This window comes from Salvelinus alpinus, chromosome 2 (genome assembly GCF_045679555.1).
Source record: "Salvelinus alpinus chromosome 2, SLU_Salpinus.1, whole genome shotgun sequence".
Lineage (NCBI taxonomy): Eukaryota > Metazoa > Chordata > Actinopteri > Salmoniformes > Salmonidae > Salvelinus > Salvelinus alpinus.
In genome coordinates, this window is record NC_092087.1 from 101,931,979 (window position 1) to 101,955,705 (window position 23,727).

A 23,727-nucleotide genomic window follows, 5' to 3' on the forward strand; every position below is an offset into this window, starting at 1 on the left:
TGATCTTCCATCAGAATGTTGTACAAGGGGTCCTTTGTTCAGAACCGTCTTTGTTTGGATCCAGAACGAACTATTTCCCTCTTGAATTAGAAAGCACACTGGCCGTGCGACGCTAACCTCTCCTTCCTGAGCGAAGTCATACAACGCATCACGCTAAAACTCCCGAATAAATTTCAATAATATAATAAAACTATATTGAAAAAACATACTTTAGGATGATATTGTGACATGTATCAAATAAAATCGAAGCCGGAGATCATATTCACCTATAACGACGGTTTTCCAGGAGGCGATTCCAGGTCCAACTTCGCGCCTTCCAAAAAAAAAAAAATGGCGGACCTCTCACTCCAAGAGGTTGTATTCAATCCCAGAACGAGATAATCAAGTCATTTCTGCTCTCACTTCCGCATGACAACCAGGGGAAGGTGTATGACGTGTTTCTACAGTCCTAAGTGACATGCCCTTTTATAGACAAGCTCTTGAAGAGAGACCTCACTTTTGGAAATCTCACTTCCGGATAGGAAATGGGCTGTAAAAAGAGTTCTGTTTCACTTAGAGAAATAATTCAAACGGTTTTAGAAACTAGAGAGTGTTTTCTATCCAATAGTAATAATAATATGCATATTGTACGAGCAAGAATTGAGTACGAGGCCGTTTGAAAATGGGCACCTCTTTCCAGTTATTCAACACGCCCCCTGCAGCCATAACAGGTTAACAAAGAGTTGCAGTCTGTTTTGGAATGGGTGGCCAGTAATAAACTGGTCCTGAACATCTCTAAAACTAAGAGCATTGTATTTGGTACAAATCATTCCTTAAGTTCTAGACCTCTGCTGAATCTGGTAATAAATTGTGTTGCTGTTGAACAAGTTGAGGAGACTAAATTACTTGGCATTACCTTAGATTGTAAACTGTCATGGTCAAAACATATAGATTCAGTGGTTGTAAGGATGGGGAGAGGTCTAGCCGCAATAAAGAGTTGCTCTGCTTTTTTGACACCACACTCCAAAAAGCAAGTTCTGCAGGCTCTAGTTTTGTCTCATCTTGATTATTGTCCAGTCGTGTGGTCCAGTGCTGCAAGGAAAGACCTAGTAAAGCTGCAGCTGGCCCAGAACAGAGCGGCACGTTTTGCTCTTAATTGTAATCAGAGGGCTGATATAAATACTATGCATGCCAGTCTCTCTTGGCTAAGAGTTGAGGAGAGACTGAGTGCATCACTTCTTCTTTTTATAAGAAACATGAATGTGTTGAAAATCCCAAATTGTTTGCATAGTCTGTAAGGGAATTCTGCCCTATGTGCACAGAAGAGACCACAGGAAAACTTATTTGATCAGAGGTTAGTTTGTTTAATAAGGATTGCAACACGGAGTTTACACTTACAGCAATTTGCAAGCAACACTCAGTACAAAATATGGTGTTTTTCCTTTTTATCCCCTACTGAGGATCACCCCGCCCAGGGTGATGTCCCTTAACTTTAACACCATATAAGCTCATAATTAATAGTTGCTAATACAAAGATGTCTCTGCTAGGCGGAGTTCAGCTTATTGCGTTATTGGCAGTTAGTTTCCCAATCACTCTTCCCCTTATTGCTATCATGTCAGACTGGAAGTAAGACTGGAACATAGTATCAACAGGAACTCTTAGTTCCCTTTATCCATCTGTTAACTAAAATATAGTTTCAACACACAGACATCTGATTTTGTACAGTTGACCTTTTCATTCACTTGCAAGGTGTCAACCACTGATTCTTAATCTCAAGCTAAAGCAAAACATGAATCATTGTACTTTTGTCATCACAGGTGTTCCTATAATGTACAGATATCATCAAAGTTCTTACAAGTCAACTTACACACAGCTCTGACACACACACTTATCCCACCAGACATGCCACCGGGGGTCTTTTCACAGTCCCCAAGTTTCCAGAACAAATTCAAGAAAGCGTACAGTATTATATAGGGCCCTTATTGCATGGAACTGCCTTCCATCTCATATTGCTCAAATAAACAGCAAACCTGGTTTCAAAAAACAGATAAAGCAACACCTCACAGTACAACCACTCTCCCCTATTTGACCAAGATAGTTTGTGTGTATACATTGATATGTAGGCTACGTGTGCCTTTTACAAAATGTATGTAGTTCTGTCCTTGAGCTGTTCTTGTCTATTGATGTGCTGTATTATGTGTCATGTTTTGTGTGGACCCCAGGAAGAGTAGCTGCTGATTTTGCAACAGCTAATGGGGATCCTAATAAAATACCAAACTCTGTTATTCTCTCTGAGCTCAGAAATAAAGAATCTTGGTTTGACTTGGACTCCAGCAGATCCTTATTTTATAATATCCACCACAACTCTCCCACGGATTGCTGTTTATCATTGTCTCAATGAAGAGTTCCTCATTCCACTTTCCTGGGGGCATTTACAAGCCTCCCACTGGTTGAATAAACGTTGTTTCCACGTCAAAATAAAAAACATCTTTAACATTGATGAACCTTCACTATCTTCATCCCTAAACTAGCAACATTAACTATTGTCTATTGTTATTCTCAGTAACCTTTCTGTCCATATGAAATCCTAGCTAAATACAATGTTCCCTACCAGTTTTCATGTCTTTGATTAGGCAAACATTTGTTTATTTAATTATATTTCTCATTGAGATTAATATTTTTTTAATTCTGTATGGGTCACGCATTGCTTTGGTCATATGTTCCCTTATGGGTCAATGATTTTAATTAGAATATAGCAATTATGCTCTCTCCTCAATCACTTACAGTTTCTTTGGAAAGTATTCAGACCCCTTGACTTTTCCCCATTTTGTTATGTTACAGCCTTATTAAAAAATGTATTAGATGAAACATTTCCTCAGCAATCTACACACAATACCCCATAATGACAAAGCGGAAACAAGTTTTTTATACATTTTTGCAAATGTTTTAAACACAAAAAATGATTTACAAAAGTATTCAGACCCTTTGCTATATGAGACTCATAATTGAGCTCAGGTGCATCCTGTTTCCATTGATCATCCTTGAGATGTTTCTACAACTAGAATGGAGTCCACCTGTGGTAAATTCAATTGATTGGACATGATTTGGAAAGGCACACACCTGTCTATATAAGGTCCCACAGTTGACAGTGCAGATCAGAGCAAAAACCTAGCCATGAGGTTGAAGGAATTGTCCGTAGAGCTCCGAGACAGGATTGTGTTGAGGCACAGATCTGGGGAAGGGTACCAAAACTTTTCTGCAGCATTGAAGGCCCCTGATTTAGCCCCCTGCAGTAAAAGGTTATTCATGGAGTAAAATGATCTGTTTAAGTCATTAGTAAAGGGCACATCGTTAAGAATACAATTATCTTTTTTTTGTGGTCTATATCCTCTCAATCATGTATTCCTTCATAAACAGAAAACGTTTACCTAAACACAACATGTGTGCAAGGGCCCCTCGGTTCACGACCTCTTGACCATTAAATCTGGATAGCTGACAACTATTTTTTTAAAGGGTAAAAGTGATCTGTTTAGGTCGTCAGTAAAGGAAGTATAGTTTAAGAGTACAATGAACCTTTCAAAGAGGATGGGGTGAGGCCTCTGGGGCTTATTTTGGGGGGGTTGACTGAGACATCCCTCGGACAGTCTTTTATGGGGGGTAAAATGTATCTGTTTAGGTCATCAGTAAAGGGGACATCTTAAAGATTACAATGACCCTTTCAAAGACAGACATCCCCCGGACCTCCCCCCATAACTATTTTTAAAAGGGTAAAAATGATCTGTTTAGGTCATTAGTAAAACATATGTTTTGAAAGACACCTGGGGGTCCAGGTTGTTAGTTATTTTGTGTACATGTAACCGATGTGAAATGGCTAGCTAGTTAGCGGTGGTGCGCTAACTTGCTCTGAGACATTGAAGTAGTGGTTCCCCTTGCTCTGCAAGGGCCGCGGCTTTTGTAGAACGATGGGTGACTGTTGTTGATGTGTGCAGAGGGTCCCTGGTTCGCGCCCGGGTTTGGGCGAGGGGACAGACGTAAAGTTATACTGTTACATACATATAGTTCCCCTGTGTGCAAGGGCCCCTTAGATTCACAACTTCTTAACCCTTAACATTCCCAGCCAAGGGGAGAGATAGAGGGAGAGAAAGAGAGAGAGATATATTTCATTGAAGGTAAATTACATTTTCTTTCAAACCTTTTATTTTATTCAAAAACTTTAGTACAGTCATTTAAACATACATATTACAATTATTAAAGTTTACTATGTAATATTAAATACTAAATTATGTCACTAATGTTTTTTACTAAAGAACTTTATATAAATCATACATGTTATTATTACATGTAGCAACACCACATGACAACAACATGGTAGAAACACCACATAACAACAACATGGCAGCAACACAACATGGTAGCAACACCACATGACAACAACATGGTTGCAACCCCACATAATAACAACATGGCAGCAACACAACATGGCAGCAGCACAACATGGTAGCAACACAACATGGCAGCAGCACAACATGGTAGCAACACCACATAACAACAACATGGTAGCAACACCACATAACAACAACATGGTAGCAACACAACATGGCAGCAGCACAACATGGTAGCAACACAACATGGCAGCAGCACAACATGGAAGCAACACAACATGGTGGCAACACCACATGACAACAACATGGTAGTAACACAACATGGTAGTAACACAACATGACAACAACATGGTGGCAACACCACATAACAACAACATGGTAGCAACACCACATAACAACAACATGGTAGCAACACAACATAACAACAACATGGTAGCAACACAACATGGTAGCAACACCACATAACAACAACATGGTAGCAACACAACATGGTAGCAGCACCACATAACAACAACGTGGTAGCAACACTACATGACAAAAACATGGTAGCGACACCACATGACAACAACATGGTAGCAACACAACATAACAACAACATGTTAGCAACACCACATAACAACAACATGGTAGCAACACAACATAACAACAACATGGTAGCAACAAAACATGACAAAAAAATGGTAGCAACACCACATAACAACAACATGGTAGCAACACAACATAACAACAACATGGTAGCAACACAACATAACAACAACATGGTAGCAACACCACATAACAACAACATGGTAGCAACACAACATAACAACAACATGGTAGCAACACAACATAACAACAACATGGTAGGAACACAACATAACAACAACATGGTAGCAACACAACATAACAACAACATGGTAGGAACACAACATAACAACAACATGGAAGCAACACCACATAACAACAACCTGGTAGCAACACAACATGACAACAATATGGTAGTAACACAACATGGTAGCAGCACCACATGACAACAACATGGTAGCAACACTACATGACAACAATATGGTAGCGACACCACATAACAACAACATGGTAGCAACACCACATGACAACATGGTAGCAACACAACATGGTAGCAACACAACATGGTACAAACATTATTGGGCACAGACAAGAGCACAAAGGCAAGAAGGTAGAGACAACAATACATCACGCGAAGCAGCCACAACTGTCAGTAAGAGTGTCCATGATTGAGTCTTTGAATGAAGAGATGGAGATAATACTGTCCAGTTTGAGTGTTTGTTGCAGCTTGTTCCAGTCGCTAGCTGCAGCGAACTAAAAAGAGGAGCGACCCAGGGATGTGTGTGCTTTGGGGACCTTTAACAGAATGTGACTGGCAGAACGGGTGTTGTATGTGGAGGATGAGGGCTGCAGTAGATATCTTAGATAGGGGTGAGTGAGGCCTAAGAGTGTTTTATAAATAAGCATTAAACCAGTGGGTCTTGCAACTGGTATACAGAGATAACCAGTTTACAGAGGAGTATAGAGTGCAGTGAGGTGTCCTATAAGGAGCATTGGTGGCAAATCTGATGGCCGAATCGTAAAGAACATCTTGCGTGTATGTATCCTACCATGACTATATTCAACCCAGCTCCATGTGTTTCCACTATCATGTATCCTACCATTACTATATCCAACCCAGCTCCATGTGTTTCCACTATCATGTATCCTACCATTACTATATCCAACCCAGCTCCATGTGTTGCCACTATCATGTATCCTACCATGACAATATCCAACCCAACTCCATGTGTTGCCACTATCATGTATCCTACTTGGCTGAAGCTTTGATCCAGTGGAAGAAGTATTGAGGAGCAGGGAGGTTAAAGGTCACTTCGGGATACAGCTGTTACTCTACACTATCCCTAGATAATCCAGTAATGAGAGAAACTGAATAGAATATTTAGGGCCCTATCAAATCCCTTTTCTTTTCTTTTTTTAACCTAATTCCATTTTTCCAGGTTTCTGATTTGTCCCTGTTTTTCTGTTTTTCTCTCTAAATCACACTGTTAATAGAAAAACAACAACTTTGGATGTTCTAAGTCCACAACAATACTTAAACCACATCAGGAGACCACTTTTGAAGTCTGAGAAAAATCTAAGACATTTTCATTTTTATGTGTAGATACCCTTTAATTCAAGAGGCACCAGCAAGAGCCTTGCTTGGTTGGTGGTGTCTCTGTAGCACACATGTGATTGCAGAGTTTGCTGAACAAATCACAACAGGATTGATGCAAATAATCATGATATCATTCTGCCAGGTAGGCATAGACTACTTTGTAGTTAACATTTAATTGACAAGGTTTTTGGGAAAGCTTTTCCATCAACCAGAAGATGGTTGTCATTAGCATCATCGCTAACAGCTACACATAGTGGTAGACAAATGCACTCAGACAGGGGGATTTCCGGGCTGTTTCCTCTTCAGAAAGTTAAGGAAACTACAAATCACTTGTGCGAATTTACCGATGACCTGCAGGCAGAGGGTTCAGAATAACTATGACAAAAAATGAAAACTCTTTAATCTGTCACCTAATCCTACCTAATGGGCAGGTCAGCCCTGGAGGAAAGTATTGGCTGTAAGAAGTAAGAGAAAACATAACATCTGTTTATTTATTTATTATTACCTCTCATGACATATCTTGCAAGAATAAACATTGTAATTAATATTTTTCCAATCTGCGTTACCCACTCCAGTCAGCAGATGGCGATTTGAGTCTTTCAGGGGATGCTGCTTGCGTGACGTATAATCTAGTGGACGGAACTGGAGACTTCTTCAACAGCGACAAAAGGCTTCTGATTCAGCCAACGTGGTGATTTGCTAGCGACCCTAAAACCGAAACATTGAAGCGCTTCAGACCAATCTTGTGTATTTTACTCTTAGTGTTTTGAATATAATTCTGTTTACTTGTCTACTAGTTCATTTAAACGTAATTTGCTTGTTAAATTAGCAAATGTGGTAAACTGATAATGCACTAGGCTAATCGACCGGAACATGAGCTCACTAAGCTCGACGGAGAAAGAAGCTCTGATGAAAGGAGAGGAAGAAGCTTTCAGGATGAAAAGGGAGGAAGAGGAGGCTTTCACATTGAAAGAAGAAGAGGATGATATTACAGTGAAAGAGGAATATGGGAAAGAGGTTGTCAGAGTGGAAGAGGAGGAGGTAGAAGCTTTCAGAATCAAAAAGGAGGAAGATGCCATAACATTGAAAGAAGAGAATGTAGTGAAAGAAGAGGAAGAACCTTTTAGAGTAAAAGAGGAAGAGGAGGCTATCTCAATAAAAGAGGAGGAAGACGTTTTGGGAGTGAAAAAGGAGGAGGCTGAAGATCGGATTACAAACAGTGAGTACTGTCTTAAAAACAGGGGCACTATGAAGTTCTTGATTTAATGTATTGTTTTAACGGGGCATTCTAAATCAAATCAAATGTATTTATATAGCCCTTCGTACATCAGCTGATATCTCAAAGTGCTGTACAGAAACCCAGCCTAAAACCCCAAACAGCAAGCAATGCAGGTGTAGAAGCACGGTGGCTAGGAAAAACTCCCTAGAAAGGCCAAAACCTAGGAAGAAACCTAGAGAGGAACCAGGCTATGAGGGGGGGCCAGTCCTCTTCTGGCTGTGCCGGGTGGAGATTATAACAGAACATGGCCAAGATGTTCAAATGTTCATAAATGACCAGCATGGTCAAATAATAATCACAGTAGTTGTCGAGGGTGCAGCACCTCAGGAGTAAATGTCAGTTGGCTTTTCATAGCCGATCATTAAGAGTATCTCTACCGCTCCTGCTATCTCTAGAGAGTTGATAACAGCAGGTCTGGGACAGGTAGCACGTCCGGTGAACAGGTCAGGGTTCCATAGCCACAGGCAGAACAGTTGAAACTGGAGCAGCAGCACGGCCAGGTGGACTGGGGACAGCAAGGAGTCATCATGTCAGGTCGTCCTGAGGCATGGTCCTAGGGCTCAGGTCCTCCGAGGGAGAGAAAGAAAGAGATAATTAGAGAGCAGCATAAATACTGGAGGCTGAGAACGGAGGGGTTAGGAGACACTGTGGCCCCATCCGATGATAGCCCCGGACAGGGCCAAACAGGAAGGATATAACCCCACCCATTTTGCCAAGGCACAGCCCCCACACCACTAGAGGGATAGCTTCAACCACCAACTTACCATCCTGAGACAAGGCTGAGTATAGCCCACAAAGATCTCCACCACGGCACAACCCAAGGGGGGCGCCAACCCAGACAGGAAGATCACGTCAGTGACTCAACCCACTCAAGTGACGCACCCCTCCTAGGGACGGCATGAAAGAGCACCAGTAAGCCAGTGACTTAGCCCCTGTATTAGGCTTAGAGGCAGAGAATCCCAGTGGAGAGAATTGGAATTGACCCTATACATTTGCAACACAAACAATATTTGACAAAATCATGATAAAAAAGGCAATTTTAGACATATTCATGCCTCTTGATTGTAATAGATGGTCATAAGTTTACGTCTGTTTGCTGTTCTCGTTCACACAGGAGAGAGACGTGACTATCGTGGACCCTTTGGGGAGCCTCAACAACATCCTGATGCTGACGAGGCAGAGAAGAATCTCTCCAGATCAGAACACCAGATGGTACAGCTTGGTCTGGTCTAGCATACAGTTTGCTCTATCGGGGTCTGGGCTGGGTTTCTGTAAAGCACTTCATGACAACAATGACATCAGCATCCATAATGATATGTGTCTGTGTCCCCTCTTTATGGTTACCAGGACAACGCTAGCCCTTCCTCCCTCTCGGAGTCCCCGTGTCATGGCTCTCCCGGTAGCGCCGTACTGCTGGGTATGAAGAGGTTGTCTGTGCTGCTGGTGGACTGCAGGAAAACAACGGGGCTGGGTGGAACTGTGAGAGGAGGAGAAGAGAAGAAAGGATCAGATTTGACACATCAAAGTAAGTGCTGTAGTTTAGTTTGAACAAATACAATAGATCTGCCCACTGGTATCTGTTACCAGGACAACTAGCAGAGTTCTGTTAGTTGACAGGAAGATAGACTGGTGGATATGGATGTTATGAATATCATAACACTGAAAAAGGATTCTGCCAATGAAAAGAGAGAAACCAATAGACCATATAAAACCTTGATGAAAGTTAGCTTTAGAGAGAAAGTTAAAAGATGATCCAATGTAAGATGCTTGTTTTACAAAAACTTTTCCTTAAAACATGGATGTTACATTGCCTGTCCCAGTCAACCCCCCTATCTTTACAAGACTGTTGAACAGGCAAACTAAACTCCAGACACTGTTAATTAATTAACTAATACTGGAGGAAAGCTGTGATCAGGCTGCCCACTCAAGAGAAAGCTTCAAACTGTAACCAGTGCCGTCAACCTTGTTCAGGTTATCAGTCAACCTACCAGGGTAGTTACAAACAGTAGAGGAATGAAATCATCATGTTTTGATCATATCTTTACTAATGCTGCAGAAATGTGTTTTAAAGCAGTATCCAAATCCATCAGATGTAGTGATCACAATATAGTAGCCATGTCTAGGAAAACCACAGTTCCAAAGGCTGGGCCTAATATTGTGTTAAAGAGTTCATACAATAAGTTTTGTAGTGATTCCTATGTTGTCGATGTAATTAATATTTGTTGGTCCGTGGTGTGTAATGATGAGCAACCAGACGCTGCCCTTGACACATTTGAAAATGCTTATCCCAGTTACTAATAAGCATGCACCCATTAAGAATATTACTGTAAACACTGTTAAATCCACGTGGATTGGTAAGGAATTAAAAAATGGTATGATGAATTGGCTAAAGAGATGGCAAATAGGTCTGGCTGTATAACTGATTGGCAAACGTATTGCAAATAGAGAAATCATGTGACTAAATAAAAAGAAGAAGAAACTACACTATGAAACAGATAAATGACATGAAGAATGATAGTAAAAAAAAATGGAGCATCTTCAATTAAATTTTGGGCAAAAAAATCAATGTCACCGGTGTCTGACAACGTGGATGGAAAATTGAGGATAATAGCGGCCGATATTGCGACTCCTACAGTATATCCCAAAAGTGAGTACGCCCCTCACATTTTTGTAAATATTTGGGTATATCTTTTCATGTGACAACACTGAAGAAATGACACTTTGCTACAATGTAAAGTAGTGAGTGTACAGCTTGTATAACAGTGTACATTTGCTGTCCCCTCAAAATAACTCAACACACAGCCATTAATGTCTAAACCGCTGGCAACAAAAGTGAGTACACCCCTAAGTGAAAATGTCCAAATTGGGCCCAATTAGCCATTTTCCCTCCCCGGTGTCATGTGACTCTTTAGTGTTACAAGGTCTCAGGTGTAAATGGGGAGCAGGTGTGTTAAATTTGGTGTCATCGCTCTCACACTCCCTCATACTGACTGGTCACTGGAAGTTCAACATGGCACCTCATGGCAAAGAAATCTCTGAGGATCTGAAAAAAATATTTGTTGATCTACATAAAGATGGCCTGGGCTATAAGAAGATTGCCAAGACCCTGAAACTGAGCTGCAGCACGGTGGCCAAGACCATACAGAGGTTTAACTGGACAGGTTCCACTCAGAACAGGCCTCGCCATGGTCGACCAAAGAAGTTGAGTGCACGTGCTTGGCGTCATATCCAGAGGTTGTCTTTGGGAAATAGACGTATGAGTGCTGCCAGCATTGCTGCAGAGGTTGAAGGGGTGGGGGGTCAGCCTGTCAGTGCTCAGACCGTACACTGCATCAAATTGGTCTGCATGGCTGTGGTCCCAGAAGGAAGCCTCTTCTAAAGATGATGCACAAGAAAGCCCGCAAACAGTTTGCTGAAGACAAGCAGACTAAGGACATGGATTACTGGAACCATGTCCTGTGGTCTGATGAGACCAAGATAAAAGTATTTGGTTCAGATGGTGTCAAGCGTGTGTGGCGGCAACCAGGTGAGGAGTACAAAGACAAGTGTGTCTTGCCTACAGTCAAGCATGGTGGTGAGGGTGTCATGGTCTGGGGCTGAATGAGTGCTGCCGGCACTGGGGAGCTACAGTTCATTGAGGGAACCATGAATGCCAACATGTACTGTGACATACTGAAGCAGAGCATGATCCCCTCCCTTCGGAGACTGGGCCGCAGGGCAGTATTCCAACATGATAACGACCCCAAATACACCTCCAAGACCACCACTGCCTTGCTAAAGAAGCTGAGGGTAAAGGTGATGGACTGGCAAAGCATGTCTCCAGACCTAAACCCTATTGAGCATCTGTGGGGCATCCTTAAACAGAAGGTGGGGGAGTGCAAGGTCTCTAACATCCACCAGCTCTGTGATGTCGTCATGGAGGAGTGGAAGAGGACTCAAGTGTCAACCTGTGAAGCTCTGGTGAACTCCATGCCCAAGAGCACAGGTGTCAAACTCATTCCACGGGGGGCCGAGTGTCTGCGGGTTTTCGCTCCTCCCTTACACTTGATTGATGAATTAACATCACTAATTAGTTAGGAACTCCCCACACCTGGTTGTCTAGGGCTTTATTGAAAGGAAAAACCAAAAACCTGCAGACACTAGGCCCTCCGTGGAATGAGTTTGACACCCCTGCCCAAGAGGGTTAAGGCAGTGCTGGAAAATGATGGTGGCCATACAAAATATTGACACTTTGGGACCAATTTGGATATTTTCACTTAGGGGTGTACTCACTTTTGTTGCCAGCGGTTTAGACATTAATGGCTGTGTGTTGAGTTATTTTGAGGGGACAGCAAATTTACACTGTTATACAAGCTGTACACTCACTACTTTACATTGTAGCAAAGTGTCATTTCTTCAGTGTTGTCACATGAAAAGATATACCCAAATATTTACAAAAATGTGAGGGGCGTACTCACTTTTGTGATATACTGTATTTGCCTTGTCTTTAATGTAAGCCTACTAGAAAGTGTGTGCCCTCAGGCCTGGAGGGAAGCTAAAGTCATTCCACTAACCAAGAATAGTAAAGCTCCCTTTACTGGCTTAAATAGCCGACCAATCAGCGTATTACCAACCCTTACATTTTTTTGAAAAAATAGATTGGCCAGATACAATGCTATTTTACAGTTAACAAATTGAGACTTTCAGCTTATATGGAAGGACATTCAATAAGCATAGCACTTACAAATGACTGATTGGCTGAGAGAAGTTGATGACGATAGAAATATTGTTGGGGCTGTTTTGTTAGACTTCATTGCGACTTTTGACAGTATCGATCGTAGTCTGCTGCTGAAAAAAACGAATGGCTTTACACCCCCTGCTATATTGTGGATAAAGAGCTTAAAAAAAATGTTACCTTTATTTAACTAGGCAAGTTGGTTAAGAACAAATTCTTATTTTCAATGACGGCCTAGGAACAGTGGGTTAACTGTCTTGTTCAGGGACAGAACGACGGAGTTTTACCTTGTCAGCTCGGGAATTCGATCCAGCAATCTTTTGGTTACTGGCCTAACGCTCTAACCACTAGGCTACCTGCCGCCCCAGAGCTACCTGTCTAACAGAACACAGAGAGTGTTCTTTAATGGAAGCCTGTAAAACAAAATCAAGGTAGAATCAGGAATTCCCCAGGGCAGCTGTTTGGCACCTGCTTGTTTCAATCTTTACCAACAACATGCCAACGACATTTGAGTAAAGCCAGTGTGTCTATGTATGCGGATGACTCAACACTGTACACGTCAGCTACTACAGCGACTGAAATGACAGCAACACTTAACAAAGAGCTGCAGTGAGTTTCAGAATGGGTGGCAAGGAATAGTTATTTAGTCCTAAAAATTTCAGATGACCTTAAGTTACATGGCCTACTATGCTAATTCTATAGCGGTATTGTTAGAGGGGGGTAAAGATAAAGATTTTGTTGGGGCGCCAGGCAGGTATTAACCCTAGTTATTAAAGTTAGTTATTACGTATGATAACATTATTATTAAATATTATTAAAAGCGAATGGATGAGAGTAGGATAGATAGAGTAGCGCTTCCAGACACATTCTAAACATGATAGGGTCTTAAAGGAGGACTTTAGCATCTAATGATGAAACATGATGGAGTCTTAAAACTTCTTATGGCTGCAATCCCGGTAACGGGATGATATGACAACAGCCAGTGAAAGTGCAGGGCGCCAAATTAAAAAAACAGAAATCTCATAATTAAAATTCCTCAGACATTCATGTGTCTTATATCATTTTAAAGGTAATCTTGTTGTTAATCCCACCAAAGTGTCCGATTTCAAATAGGCTTTTCAGCGAAAGCACTACAAACGATTATGTTAGGTCACCACAAAACCACAATAATCACAGCCATTTTTCCCAGCTAAAGATAGCTTCACAAAAACCTGAATACAGATAAAATGAATCACTAACCTTCGATTATTTTCATCAGATGACACTCATAGGACTTCATGTTACACAATACATCCATGTTTTGTTTGATTAAATTCATATTTATATAAAAAAATCTGAGTTTACATTGAGGTGACTAGATTCACTAGTTGCAAAAACATCAAGTGACTTTGCATAGCCACATCGTTTCAACAGAAATACTCATCATAAATAGATGATAATACAAGATATACACATGGAATTATAGATATACCTCTCCTTAATGGAACCGCTGTGTCAGATTTAAAAAAAGCTTTGCGGAGAAAGCAAACCATGCAATAATCCGAGTACGGCGCTCAGACACAAGCCATGCAGATACCCGCCATGTTGTTGAGTCAGAAATAGCGTTTTAAATATTCGCTTTGATGATCTTCATCAGAATGCACTCCCAGGAATCCTAGTTCAACAATAAATGTTTGTTTTGTTCGATAAAGTCCAACATTTATGTCCAAATACCTCCTTTTGTTAGCGCGTTTGGTAAAAAAATCCAAACTTACGAGGCGCGGGCAAGTCCAGGCGAACGTTCCGATGAAAAGTTCAAAAATGTATATTACAGTTCGTAGAAACATGTCAAACGATGTATAGAATCAATCTTTAGGATGTTTTTAACATAAATCTTCAATAATGTTCCAACCAGAGAATTCCTTTGCCTTTAGAATTGCAATGGGACGCAGGTCGCTCTCACGTGTAGGCGCGTGATCAGCTCATGCCACTCTGGCAGACCTCTGGTTGAAACAGCTCTCATTCCCCCCTCCTTCACAGTAGAAGCCTCAAACAATGTTCTAAGACTGTTGACATCTAGTGGAAGCCTTAGGAAGTGCAATATGACCCCATAGACACTGTACATTCGATAGGCAATGAGTTGAAAACTACAAACCTCAGATTTCCCACTTCCTGGTTGGATTTTTCTCATGTTTTCGCCTGCCTTTTGAGTTCTGTTATACTCACAGACATAATTCAAACAGTTTTAGAAACTTCAGAGTGTTTTCTATCCAATACTACTAATAATATGCATATATTGGCCTCTGGGCCTGAGTAGCAGGAAGTTTACTCTGGGCACGCTTTTCATCCGAACGTGAAAATACTGCCCCCTTATCCCAAACAGGTTAAGTACTGCAGTGCATCTCCTCCTCATGGACTGCACCAGATTTGACAGTACTTGCTGTGAGATGTTACCCCACTCTTCCACCAAGGCACCTGCAAGTTCCCGGACATTTCTGGGGGGAATGGCCCTAGCTCTCACCCTCCGATCCAACAGGTCCCAGACGTGCTCAATGGGATTGAGATCCGGGCTCTTCGCTGGCCATGGCAGAACACTGACATTCCGGTCTTGCAGGAGATCATGCACAGAAGGAGCAGTATGGCTGGTGGCATTGTCATGCTGGAGGGTCATGTCAGGATGACCCTGTGGGAAGGGTACCACATGAGGGAGGAGGATGTCTTCCCTGTAACGCACACCGTTGAGATTGCCTGCAATGACAACAAGCTCAGTCTGATGATGCTGTGACACACCGCCCCAGACCATGACGGCCCCTCCACCTAAAAAATCGATCCCGATCCAAAGTGCAGGCCCCGGTGTAACGCTCATTCCTTCGACGATAAACGCGAATCCGACCATCACCCCTGGAGACAAAACCGCGACTTGTCAGTGAAAAGCACTTTTTGCCAGTCCTGTCTGGTCCAGTGACGGTGGGTTTGTGCCCAGAGGCGACGTTGTTGCCGGTGATGTCTGGTGAGGACCTGCCTTTCAACAGGCCTACAAGCCCTTAGTCCAGCCTCTCTCATTCAATTGCGGACAGTCTGAGCTAGAAGTCGACCGATTAAGCTGAATGGCCAATTAAATTAGGGCCAATTTCAAGTTTTCATAATCGGAAATCGGTATTTTTGAGCGCCGAATTATTATAATAATTTTTTTCTTCTTTAATTTAATACCTAAAAATGTATACCTTTAATTAACTAGGCAAGTCAGTTAAGAACACATTCTTATTTTCAATGACGGCCTAGGAATGGTGAGTTAACTGCCTTGTTCAGGGGCAGAACGACAGATTTTCACCTTGTCAGCCCGGGGGATCCCAATCTTGCAACCTTACAGTTAACTAGTCCAACGCAACAACGACCTGCCTCTCTCTCGTTCCACTCCACAAGGAGACTGCCTGTTACACAAATGCTGTAAGCCAAGGTAAGTTGCTAGCTAGCATTAAACTTATCTTATAAAAAAAACAATCAATCATAACCACTAGTTAACTACACATGGTTGATGATATTACTAGGTATTATCTAGCGTGTCCTGCGTTGCATATAATCTGACTGAGCATACAAGCATACAAGTATCTAAGTTTCTGACTGAACGGTGGTAGGCAGAAGCAGGCGCATAAACATTCATTCAAAAAGCACTTTCGTGCGTTTTGCCAGCAGCTCTTCGTTGTACGTCAAGCATTGCTCCAAGATGGCGTAGCAGTCGGACGTGTGTTTGTCTTGTCCCGTCTTGTCCCGCGTAAATAGTCCTCGTATTTTTCGTATACATTTCGTATATATTTTAATTTCACTTTCCATCTAGGAACTGAATATACATTCCCGCAACCCGCCTCACCCACTGTGGTACGGATCTGCTATTTTTTATACTTTAGAACCGTAACCCCAATCAGAAGCTAGCCAGATAACTAGCTACTAGCTAGTAGTCAGTTAGCCACTGCTGCGGTCTTCACCCTTAGCTCGGGCCAATACCTGCCAGTCTGCAGGCGCGATATCAACCCAGAGCATATAGGACTGCTTTTTCTCTACCACATCACCGGATTCCTGACGCAAGCTCTGGACAATTACACCGGATCATCGTAGCTAGCTAGCTGCAACCGAGTGGCTACTACTGGCTAATACCTCTGTCCCGAAACAAGCACCAGTTAGCCTTGAGCTAGCCTCGAGCTAGGCCCATCTGCCGGCTAGCCGAAGAGGTCTACCAGCGAATTCTTGGGCTACAATACCTCTTTTGCCAATTGGACTGGACCCTTATTGCCGACACGGAGCCCCGCCGATCCATCACGACTGGTCTGCCGACGTAATTGTCCGAGGTGGTTTCAACAGGCTTTTCCACTGCGACGTTTTTGAATACCCATCTGCTAATTATTAGCTGTCTTATCGGCTGCTATCTGAATAAGTATACCGGACAATTTTTTTCTTTTTTTTTCTTGGGTCACTATATCTATTTTGCCAATTGGATCGATCCCCTCTACCACACGGAACCCCACTAATCTACCGACGGAAACGAACGAGGTGACAAAAAAAAAAAAAAAAAAAACAGACCTCCATCCTATGTTATCTTGCTACGGATAGCCACCTACCCGGCCAGCTGTCTGGATCGCCGTGACCCCAACCAACCTCTACTCACTGGACCCTTATGATCACTCGATTAAGCATGCCTCTCCTTAATGTAAATATGCCTTGTCCATTGCTGTTCTGGTTAGTGTTTATTGGCTTATTTCACTGTAGAGCCTCTAGCCCTGCTCACTAGATATCCAACCTTTCAGTTCCACCACCCACATATGCGATGACATCACCTGGTTTCAATGATGCTTCTAGAGACAATATCTCTCTCATCATCACTCATTACCTAGGTTTACCTCCACTGTATTCACATCCTACCATACCTTTGTCTGTACATTATACCTTGAAGCTATTTTATCGCCCCCAGAAACTTCCTTTTACTCTCTGTTCTAGACGTTCTAGACGACCAATTCTCATAGCTTTTAGCCGTACCCTTATCCTACTCCTCCTCTGTTCCTCTGGTGATGTAGAGGTGAATCCAGGCCCTGCAGTACCTAGCTCCACTCCTATTACCCAGGCGCTCTCTTTTGATGACTTCTGTAACCGTAATAGCCTTGGTTTCATGCATGTTAACATTAGAAGCCTCCTCCCTAAGTTTGTTTTGTTCACTGCTTTAGCACACTCTGCCAACCCAGATGTTTTAGCCGTGTTTGAATCCTGGCTTAGGAAGACCACCAAAAATTCTGACATTTTCATCCCTAACTACAAGATTTTCAGACAAGATAGAACGGCCAAAGGGGGCGGTGTTGCAATCTACTGCAAGGATTGCCTGCAGAGTTCTGTTTTACTATCCAGGTCTGTTCCCAAACAATTTGAACTTCTACTTTTAAAAATCCACCTCTCTAAAAACAAGTCTCTCACTGTTGCCGCCTGCTATAGACCACCCTCTGCCCCCAGCTGTGCTCTGGACACCATATGTGAACTGATTGCCCCCCATCTATCTTCAGAGCTTGTGCTGCTAGGCGACCTAAATTGGAACATGCTTAACACCCCAGCCATCCTACAATCTAAGCTTGATGCCCTCAATCTCACACAAATTATCAATGAACCTACCAGGTACCACCCCAATTCCGTAAACACGGGTACCCTCATAGACATCATCCTAACCAACTTGCCCTCCAAATACACCTCTGCTGTTTTCAACCAAGATCTCAGCGATCACTGCCTCATTGCCTGTATCCGTAATGGGTCAGCGATCAAACGACCTCCACTCATCACTGTCAAACGCTCCCTGAAACACTTCAGCGAGCAGGCCTTTCTAATCGACCTGGCCGAGGTATCCTGGAAGGATATTGATCTCATCCCGTCAGTAGAGGATGCCTGGATATTTTTTTTAAATGCCTTCCTCACCATCTTGAATAAGCATGCCCCATTCAAGAAATTTAGAACCAGGAACAGATATAGCCCTTGGTTCTCTCCTGACCTGACTGCCCTTAACCAACAGAAAAACATCCTATGGCGTTCTGCATTAGCATCGAACAGCCCCCGTGATATGCAACTTTTCAGGGAAGCTAGAAACCAGTATACACAGGCAGTTAGAAAAGCCAAGGCTAGCTTTTTCAAGCAGAAATTTGCTTCCTGCAACACAAACTCAAAAAAGTTCTGGGACACTGTAAAGTCCATGGAGAATAAGAACACCTCCACCCAGCTTCCAACTGCACTGAAGATAGGAAACACTGTCACCACCGACAAATCCACTATAATTGAGAATTTCAACAAGCATTTTTCTACGCCTGGCCATGCTTTCCACCTGGCTACCCCTACCCCGGTCAACAGCACTGCCCTCCCCTCTGCTACTCGCCCACGCCTTCCCCATTTCTCTTTCTTCCAAATACAGTCAGCTGATGTTTTGAAAGAGCTGCAAAATCTGGACCCTTACAAATCAGCCGGGCTAGATAATCTGGACCCTTTCTTTCTAAAACTATCTGCTGAAATTGTTGCCACCCCTATTACCAGCCTTTTCAATCTCTCTTTCGTGTCGTCGTCAGATTCCCAAAGATTGGAAAGCAGCTGCGGTTATCCCCCTCTTCAAAGGGGGGGGACACTCTTGACCCAAACAGCTACAGACCTATATCTATCCTACCCTGCCTTTCTAAGGTCTTCGAAAGCCAAGTCAACAAACAGATTACCGACCATCTCGAATCCCACCATACCTTCTCCGCTATGCAATCTGGTTTCAGAGCTGGTCATGGGTGCACCTCAGCCACGCTCAAGGTCATAAACGATATCTTAACCGCTATCGATAGGAAACAGTACTGTGCAGCCATATTCATTGACCTGGCCAAGGCTTTTGACTCTGTCAATCACCACATCCTCATCGGCAGACTCGACAGCCTTGGCTTCTCTAATGATTGCCTCGCCTGGTTCACCAACTACTTCTCTGATCGAGTTCAGTGTGTCAAATCGGAGGGTCTGTTGTCCGGACCTCTGGCAGTCTCTATGGGGGTGCCACAGGGTTCAATTCTTGGACTGACTCTCTTCTCTGTATACATCAATGATGTAGCTCTTGCTGCTGGTGAGTCTCTGATCCACCTCTACGCATACGACACTATTCTGTATACTTCTGGCCCTTCTTTTGACACTGTGTTAACAACCCTCCAGGCGAGCTTCAATGCCATACAACTCTCCTTCCGTGGCCTCCAATTGCTCTTAACCTGTCTAGGATGAGGGTGCCGCTAGCGGCACTCCCCCCCCACCCCCACTGAAAAGGCAGAGCCGCGAAATTCAAAAAGAATATTTTTTTAAAATATTTAACTTTCACACATTAAAGTCCAATACAGCTAATGAAAGACACAGATCTTGTGAATCCAGCCAACATGTCCGATTTTTAAAATGTTTTACAGGGAAGACACAATATGTAAAGATGTACATCTATTACCTAAAAACACATTAGCATAATCCACCATATTTTATTTGTCCACCAACACCAGTAGCTATCACCAATTCGGCTAAACTAAGATATTTATAGCCCCTAACCAAGAAAAAAACTCATCAGATGACAGTCTGATAACATATTTATGGTATGGGATAGGTTTTGTTAGAAAAAAGTGCATATTTCAGGTAGATGGCATAGGTTACAATTGCACCCACCGTCACAAATGGACTAGAAAAACTACATTGAGCAACGTGTTTACCTACTTACTAATCATCAAACATTTCGTAAAAATACACAGCATACACTAATCGAAAGACACAGATCCTGTGAATACAGACAATATTTCAGATTTTCTAAGTGTCTTACAGCGAAAACACAATAAATCGTTATATTAGCATAGCACATAGCACATAGCAGCCCAGCATTGATTCTAGCCAAAGTGAGCGATAAAAGTCAACATCGCCAAAATATATTAATTTTTTCACTAACCTTCTCAGAATTCTTCAGATGACACTCCTGTAACATCATATTACACAATCCATATAGAGTTTGATCGAAAATGTTTATATTTAGCCACCAAAATCATGGTTAGACAATGTGAAATGTAGCCAAGCTGGTGAGAAAATGTCCGTGCTCCACTTAGACAGTGATCTACTCTTATACATAAATACTCATAAACGTGACTAAAAAATATAGGGTGGACAGGGATTGATAGACAATTTAATTCTTAATACAATCGCGGAATTACATTTTTTAATTTATCCTTACTTTTCAATACAGTTTGCGCGAAGCTACGTCAAAAAACATGGCGTCCTAAGCCACTAACATTTTTCGACAAACACGATTTATCATAATAAAAATGTCCTACTTTGAGCTGTTCTTCCATCAGTATCTTGGGCAAAGGATCCTTTCTTGGGAGTAATCGTCTTTTGGTGGAAAGCTGTCCTCTTGCCATGTTGAAATGCCAACTGCGTTCGGGATGAACTGGAAGCGTGCCCAGCAATTCACAGCGTTTCAGAAATAAATGTCCCAAAATCGCACTAAACGGATATAAATTGGTATAAAACGCTTTAAATTAACTACCTTATGATGTTTTTAACTCCCATAACGAGTAGAAACATGACCCGAGTAATATTACTCCCTCCACTAATGCTTGGAACAGGTGCGGGTCGGTGTCCTCTAGGCGCATGACGCAGCTCCAAAAGAGTGACTAGCCTCAGGGTTTTTTAATTTGTAGTGCCTGTGAACGCGCAATCGACCCCATTCAAATCGTCATCACGTAAAGGCATCCAGGGGAAGACGTAAGCAGTGTCCGTATACTCATAGCAATAACAGTGCCCTTTTAACTGACTCCAGATCAGGGGCCAAAATTTCTGAAATCTGACTCCATGTCAGGGAAATTGCTGTAGAATGGGCTCTGTTCCACTTAGAGACAAAATTTCAACTCCTATAGAAACTATAGACTGTTTTCTATCCAATAATAATAATAATATGCATATTGTACGATCAAGGATTTTGTGGGAAGCCGTTTCAAAAATTACACGATTAGCATAAATAGTCACAACAGCGCCCCCATCCTCAACAGGTTAAATACAAGTAAAACTAAATGCATGCTCTTCAACCGATCGCTGCCTGCACCTGCCCGCCTGTCCAACATCACTACTCTGGACGGCTCTGACTTAGAATATGTGGACAACTACAAATACCTAGGTGTCTGGTTAGACTGTAAACTCTCCTTCCAGACTCACATCAAGCATCTCCAATCCAAAGTTAAATCTAGAATCGGCTTCCTATTCCGCAACAAAGCATCCTTCACTCATGCTGCCAAACATACCCTTGTAAAACTGACCATCCTACCAATCCTCGACTTCGGTGATGTCATTTACAAAATAGCCTCCAAAACCCTACTCAATAAATTGGATGCAGTCTATCACAGTGCCATCCGTTTTGTCACCAAAGCCCCATATACTACCCACCACTGCGACCTGTACGCTCTCGTTGGCTGGCCCTCGCTTTACACTCGTCGCCAAACCCACTGGCTCTAGGTCATCTACAAAACCCTGCTAGGTAAAGTCCCCCCTTATCTCAGCTCGCTGGTCACCATAGCAGCACCTACCTGTAGCACGCGCTCCAGCAGGTATATCTCTCTGGTCACCCCCAAAACCAATTCTTCCTTTGGCCGCCTCTCCTTCCAGTTCTCTGCTGCCAATGACTGGAACGAACTACAAAAATCTCTGAAACTGGAAACACTTATCTCCCTCACTAGCTTTAAGCACCAGCTGTCAGAGCAGCTCATAGATTACTGCACCTGTACATAGCCCATCTATAATTTAGCCCAAACAACTACCTCTTTACCTACTGTATTTATTTATTTTGCTCCTTTGCACCCCATTATTTCTATCTCTACTTTGCACCTTCTTCCACTGCAAACCAACCATTCCAGTGTTTTTTTACTTGCTATATTGTATTTACTTCGCCACCATGGCCTTTTTTATATTTTTATTTATTAATATATTTTATTTGCCTTCACCTCCCTTATCTCACCTCACTTGCTCACATTGTATATAGACTTATTTTTCACTGTATTATTGACTGTATGTTTGTTATACTCCATGTGTAACTATGTGTTGTTGTATGTGTCGAACTGCTTTGCTTTATCTTGGCCAGGTCGCAATTGTAAATGAGAACGTGTTCTCAATTTGCCTACCTGGTTAAATAAAGGTGAAATAAAGAAAAAAATAATAATAATTGCGCTGTTTATAACTTCAAGCCTATCAACTGCCGAGATGAGGCTGGTGTAACCGAAGTGAAATGGCTAGCTAGTTAGCGCTAATAGCGTTTCAAACGTCACTCGCTCTGAGCCTTCTAGTAGTTGTTCCCCTTGCTCTGCATGGGTAGCGCTGCTTCGATGGTGGCTGTTGTCGTTGTGTTGCTGGTTCGAGCCCAGGGAGGAGCGAGGAGAGGGACGGAAGCTATACTGTTACACTTGCAATACTAAAGTGCCTATAAGAACATCCAATAGTCAAAGGTTAATGAAATACAAATGGTATAGAGGGAAATAGTCCTATAATTCCTATAATAACTACAACCTAAAACTTCTTACCTGGGAATATTGAAGACTCACGTTAAAAGGAACTACCAGCTTTCATATGTTCTCATGTTCTGAGCAAGGAACTGAAACGTTAGCTTTCTTACATAGCACATATTGCACTTTTATTTTCTTCTCCAACACTTTGTTTCTGCATAATTTAAACAATTGAACATGTTTCATTATTTACTTGATGCTAAATTGATTGTATTGATGTATTATGTTAAGTTAAAATAAGTGTTCCTTCAGTATTGTTGTAATTTTCATTATTACAAATAAATAAATAAAAATCGGCCGATTTAATCGGTATCGGCTTTTTTTGGTCCTCCAATAATCGGTATCGGCGTTGAAAAATCATAATCGGTCGACCTCTAGTCTGAGCACCGATGGAGGGATTGTGCGTTCCTGGTGTAACTTGGGCAGTTGTTGTTGCCATGCTGTACCTGTAGGTGTGATGTTCGGATGTACCGATCCTGTGCAGGTGTTGTTACACGTGGTCTGCCACTGCGAGGACGATAGGCTGTCCATCCTGTCTCCCTGTAGCGCTGTCGTAGGCGCTCACAGTACGGACATTGCAATTTATTGCCCTGGCCACATCTGCAGTCCTCATGCCTCCTTGCAGAATGCCTAAGGCACGTTCACGGAGATGAGCAGGGACCCTGGGCATCTTTTT

At 42.4% G+C, this 23,727-nt stretch overlaps 2 protein-coding genes across 6 annotated transcripts in view; one reads left to right on the forward strand and one right to left on the reverse strand.

The window, feature by feature from the left end:
- Positions 1–23,727, reverse strand: part of LOC139546469 (piggyBac transposable element-derived protein 4-like) — a 226,838-nt gene that overhangs the window by 93,499 nt on the left and 109,612 nt on the right. The gene's annotated exons all lie outside the window — the stretch shown is intronic.
- LOC139546449 (piggyBac transposable element-derived protein 4-like) overlaps positions 7,158–23,727 on the forward strand; it is a 252,812-nt gene continuing 236,242 nt past the window's right edge. Inside the window, exons 1-3 of the mRNA XM_071354835.1 lie at positions 7,158–7,742; positions 8,917–9,014; positions 9,150–9,327. Of these exons, the coding sequence (XP_071210936.1) occupies positions 7,397–7,742; positions 8,917–9,014; positions 9,150–9,327 (622 nt within the window). The 5' untranslated portion in view covers positions 7,158–7,396. The remainder of the gene's footprint in view (positions 7,743–8,916; positions 9,015–9,149; positions 9,328–23,727) is intronic.